The 5,305-nt window shown below is 46.3% G+C and overlaps 1 protein-coding gene across 1 annotated transcript; it reads right to left on the reverse strand.

Annotated features, from left to right (window-relative positions):
* Positions 1 to 2,123: 2,123 nt before the first annotated feature.
* LOC134880086 (general transcription factor II-I repeat domain-containing protein 2A-like) lies at positions 2,124 to 4,700 on the reverse strand. Its single transcript, XM_063906797.1, has 2 exons — positions 3,480 to 4,700; positions 2,124 to 3,211 (listed from the first exon to the last, which is right to left on the reverse strand). The coding sequence occupies exons 1-2, from the start codon at positions 4,350 to 4,352 to the stop codon at positions 2,237 to 2,239; spliced, it is 1,848 nt and encodes a 615-aa protein (XP_063762867.1). The 5' UTR covers positions 4,353 to 4,700; the 3' UTR covers positions 2,124 to 2,236.
* Positions 4,701 to 5,305: the final 605 nt, after the last annotated feature.

Consider the following 5,305-nt stretch of genomic DNA (forward strand, 5'->3'; position numbering starts at 1 on the left):
GAAGTTAGCAAAGCCCAGAAAACGTTGCACCCCCTTGCGGTTTTCTGGCGTATGCCACTTAGCCACCGCACTGAGCTTGGCCGGGTCCATCTGGATCAGACCGGGAGCTATGATAAAACCTAGGAAGGATACAATCTCAGTATGAAATTCACATTTCTCTGCCTTCACATAGAGTTTGTTCTCTAGGAGTTTTTGGAGGACCTGACGTACATGGTGAACATGAGAGTCTTTGTCAGGTGAGTATATTAGAATATCGTCAAGATATACAAACACAAAACTCCCTTAAGAACTCCCTTACAGAACTCCCTTAAAACATCGTTAATGAGAGCTTGAAAAACTCCTGGAGCATTGGTGAGTCCAAATGGCATGACAAGATACTCATAGTGCCCTGTGGGTGTGTTAAATCCAGTCTTCCACTCATCCCCCTCACAAATTCTCACCAGATGGTAGGCATTACGCAAGTCTAACTTGGTGAAAATTTTAGAGTCCTGAAGTTGTTCAAAAGCAGTAGTCATGAGGGGGAGAGGGTACCTGTTTTTAACCGTAATGTCATTTAAAGGACAATAATCAATGCAGGGCCTAAGGGATCCCCAGCCGGGGAGGAAGACAGGCAGATCAGACCTGCACGAAGAGAGATGTCAATGTACTCCTTCATAGCTTCCTTCTCAGGACCCGAGATGGAGTATAACCTACCCTTCGGAATCGGAGCCCCAGGTAACAGATTGATAGCGCACTCATACTGCCTGTGAGGAGTTAGGGAGTTGGCGCTCACTTTACAAAATACCTTGGCCAGGTCATGGTAACAGGGGGGAACAGAAGTTAAATCTGGAGTTTAAGTCTTGCGGTCCAGGCTAAGTTGCATATTAGTAACCCAATCGGTATAACACTCCTCAGAAACCCCTCGTACTGCCATGTTTCCCACACGCTTAAAACAATCCTGCCCCCACCCCTTAATTTTACCTGATCGCCAATCAACATAAGGGTTAGGCTATGCTTGGTTAGCCAGGGAAAACCTAGGATGAGAGGATGTTGAGCAGAGTTGAGCAGAGTTGAACAGGTGAAACGACATGAGTTCACAATGATCATCAACCATGATAGTGACAGGTTCAGTCTTGTGTGTGACGTGAAATAGAAGCTTGCCATTCCAGGGCACTGACTTTTAAAGGGGACGACAAACATTCAGTTTTAAGTCTGAGTTAATGAGCGAATCCCCAATCCATCAAACTCTCTTCAGCCCCAGAGTCAATTAAAACTTTTTGAGCGCTAGATGTTGGTTAATTTCCAGGAAGGAAATAGTGCCGTAGAAAGACGGCAGTGTCCTCCCTTTCACTGGCGAGCCCTTTCTTTTCCCGGGCATCCAGAGAGAAGATGACCTTGTTGACCGCAGTAAAAACATCTTCCCTCCAGCAGTCGGCGCCGCCGCTCCTCCGCAGACAGCTTGGCACGTCCTAGTTGCATTGGCTCCTCTGCCTTGTTGGGCGACGCTGAGCTCTGGGATGGAAGCAAAGAGGAACGTGGCATGGCATTCCCTGAGAGTGGGAGGGGTAGGGGTGCCCTCTAGGGTGAAAATCTGGTAGTGCAGCACCGTCCTTCTCCCGTTTCCTCTCAGCAATTCTGTTGTCAATCCTTATGGACATGGCAGTGACAGAGTCTAGTTCCACAGGCAGCTCCAAAGGCGCCAGCTGATCCTTAATAGGGTCAGAAAGTCCATTAATAAAGGCGTCATACAAAGCTGAAGAATTCCAGCCACTATCAGCCGCAATGGTGCGAAATTCCACTGCATAGTCTGACACACTGCGTTTTCCTTGACGTAACCTGGAAAGGGCCCGGGCTGCTTCTCTGCCTGGAGAAGTGTGGTCGAAAATTTTGGTCAGGGAGTCCGTAAACCAGGGGTCACCAACCTTTTTTGAACTGAGGGCTACTTCTTGGGTACCGATTAATGTGAAGGGCTACCAATTTGGTACGCTTCAAATTTGCGCGGTTTACCTTTAATTGTATGTTATTATTAATAGTAAAACTAATTAGTTATATTCACCTGTTTGAGGACACTGCTCATTTTAACAAATTTGCACAATAGGCCTAATTATCAATAATGGCTTAAAAAGGAAGGAAACAGACAAATATCAAAATCAGCACTTTATTTCTATTTCACTGTAATCACCATCAAACAGAACAACATAACATTAAACAAAAGTATTTATAGGCCTATTTAATCCATCACAATCTTTCATAAGTTTTAATGGGAAGCCTGGCATTGCATGCTGGCAACCAGGGCCTCGTAATCTGGGCTGTAATTTGACACTGCAAGTCTGAGTGAGTCTTGCAGATGTGCATCAGTGAGCCGTGTTCTGTGTTCGTTTTTTATGAAATTCATGTCAGAAAAGGCTGATTCACAAAGATAGGTAGACCCAAACAGACTGGCAACCTTCATTGCTGCTGTGCACAGACCACTGTACTTTTCAGTATCAACAAGGCCCCAAAAGTTTGCTGCAGCCTGGTGGGCTTTGAGGCGAATGTCATTCTGCAGTGTCACTATTTCTATTTCCACCTGCCCAGCATCCAAGCTGAACATTGCACTTAGTTGCTCAGCAATGGACGTTGTGTCCACGTTTATAAATGGATTCGAAACGAACGACACACATGGCTCAAGTTTATCAATGTCACAAAACCTATTCTCAAACTCTTGCCCAACCCTGTTTATGACTTGAGTGTATTTTTCGGCAGCGTTGCCAAAAATCTCAGACGCAGAGGTATTGTCGTTCAGCACCATCTGCAAAGAGGGGAAGTGCAGCACCTTTTTTCTCTGTAAATGCGCAGAGAAAATGCTCATCTGTGCTTTAAACGCATTTAAAGCACTGATCATGTCGGCAACAGTCTTACCTTTGCCTTGCAGCGCACAGTTCAGATTGTTCAGTTTTCCAGTAATGTCCGTCAGAAATGCCAGGTCTAGTAGCCACGCAACGTCCTCCAGCAGCGATGTGTCTTCGTCTCTAGATTTCATAAAATCTTTGATCTCCCTCAACAGCGACAAAAACCGGAGCAGAATCCGTCCTCTGCTGAGCCATCGGATGTCCGTGTGGAGAAGCAGGTCCCCATATTCAGCCGACAGCTCCGCCAACATCACCTTGAAACTTCGGTGTTGTTTAGCTTTGGAACGGATGCTGTTTATGATCCTCACAACAGGAGTCATTACGTGCTCGAAGCCGATCACCTTAAAAATAAAATAAAATCACTCTTACTCAAAGCACTTAAAAACAATAACAATACAATACAATACAATACAATACAAAACAAAATGTATTTATATAGCGCCGTATCACAACTATGAAGTTGACTCTAACGACCAAAAAGCGCAGTAGGGGCCGGTCTACAAGCAGATGCGTAAAATATGCCCAATAGGCCTACTCATAATTACAAATAGGATATTAGGCCTACAACAAGGATAACATAAATTAATAAAATACAAAATGAAAACGCACCTTTGCACATAAGGCCTGCTGGTGAATGATGCAGTGGTACTGTACGAATTTCGGGAACGCTGGGTCGCTTTTACAGAGCGCGATGAACCCTGCATGCCGTCCGGTCATCGCAGGAGCCCCATCGGTGGTAATCGACACCAGCTTTTCCAGTGGTATGTTTCTGTTGTTGAAAAACTCCTTCACCGCGTTGTAGATATCAACCCCCCTTGTGCTGGTTTTTAGGGGGAGTAGTGTGAGAAGTTCCTCTTTTGTAGAGAAATCTTGAAACACCATCCGAACAAACATCATCAGCTGCGCCGTGCTGCTGCTGTCGATGGACTCATCACATTGGATGCTGAACCACCTGCACTCCCTGAGATCCTGGTCCAGCTGATCAGTCAAGTTGTCGGACATTGCTGTCACTCTCCTGACCATTGTGCTTGCCCCCATTTGAACATCAGCTACAGAAGAGAGCACTTCCTTCCCATATTTCTCGTCTTTAAGCACAGTGTTCAGAACTATCATCATCGTTTCCTTGAAAAGGTCTCCATCTGTAAATGCCTTCTTCTTCTTTATCAGGTGTTCTGTTGCTCTGAACGAGGCTTCGGTAGCTTTCTGAGATTTTTTAGCTGGTCTTGTGAAAAAAGACTGTTGCTTGCACAATCCTGCCTTTAGCTCACTTACTTTTTCCACTCGTAGTGCGCTGCCCGGTGGGTAGTTAGCATGGTAGCTTGCGTGACAGGTCTTGAAATGCCTCTCAACATTGTGCCGCTTTGGTATCGCCACAGTCGCCCGGCAAATGAGACACACGCAGGCATCTTTTACAGTGGTAAAAAAAAACTCTTGCTCCCATTCACCGTGAAAATAATACGTTCTCTTTCTTTTTTCTGCCATGTTTTCGATTAAATTGTAATCATCCGTTCATCTTGACTTCGCTTCACTGCACTGACTGGACTCGGTCTCCACGCAACGGTTGTCGTGGAGACCAGCTAGGTCCAATCTACGTAATCTGAAGCATTTTATTTTACACAAATTACGTTTTATAAGTAGGCATATGTTTATATGCGTGCATACTGCATATTGTTATCTTCTTACAAGCAATGCAATATATTTAAAAATAATAGAAAGTTTAACAACGAATAAAATAAAGTTGTGTGTCACGTGAGAACTAGGCTATTTTAGAACAGGCCTTCGCGGGCGACTCAAGTAGTCCTCGAGGGCGCCATGGCGCCCGCGGGCGACGCGTTGGTGACCCCTGAACTGTTCCAAAGACTCGCATATCGGCGAGTCACGTGACCATTCTGCTGTAGCCCATGCAGCCGCTCGTCCGGTGAGATGGGAAATCATAAAAGCCACCTTGGATCTCACCGTGGGGAAAGCTGTCGGTAGATGACTGTAATGTAGGCTGCAATGCACTAGGAAGGGACGGCAGTCATGGGATTCCCCGGAAAACTTTTCAGGCGGAGCCAGGCGGATTGACACGGTGTGGGAAGCGGACGCCGGATCCGAATCTGCGTTGGGTCCGGATGGAGGTGGGAGTGAGGGCTCAGCCTTGAGGTGAGTGAGCATGTGATGGATCTGCCCCGCCAGGTGGTTAATCTGGGTGGTTACGGACGACTCAAACTCCCTCTGACTGTCCGTGACGTGCGATACTCCCGCCTGGATGGCCGTTAACTGATCCTCCTGTTGAGCGAGGCGGCCTCCCTGAGAGCGAATAGCTGCTCTCAGCTGTTGAGAGTCGGCTGAGTTCATGTTTTGGCCAGTTTGTACTGTTGCAACTGAGAAAACGGGATTGAACCCAAATGCACGACTCACACCGGTTTTAACAAAAAGAGGTTTATTCAACC

The sequence above is a fragment of the Eleginops maclovinus genome, chromosome 18 (genome assembly GCF_036324505.1).
Source record: "Eleginops maclovinus isolate JMC-PN-2008 ecotype Puerto Natales chromosome 18, JC_Emac_rtc_rv5, whole genome shotgun sequence".
Taxonomy (NCBI): domain Eukaryota; kingdom Metazoa; phylum Chordata; class Actinopteri; order Perciformes; family Eleginopidae; genus Eleginops; species Eleginops maclovinus.

Excerpts from the sequence above, each read along its gene's own strand:
- LOC134880086 (XM_063906797.1), bottom strand. The coding sequence starts at position 4,352 with ATGGCAGAAAAAAGAAAGAGAACGTATTATTTTCACGGTGAATGGGAG. Across the intron at positions 3,212-3,479 it reads AGCAGGCCTTATGTGCAAAG|GTGATCGGCTTCGAGCACGT; the intron begins GTGCGTTTTCAT and ends TTTATTTTTAAG.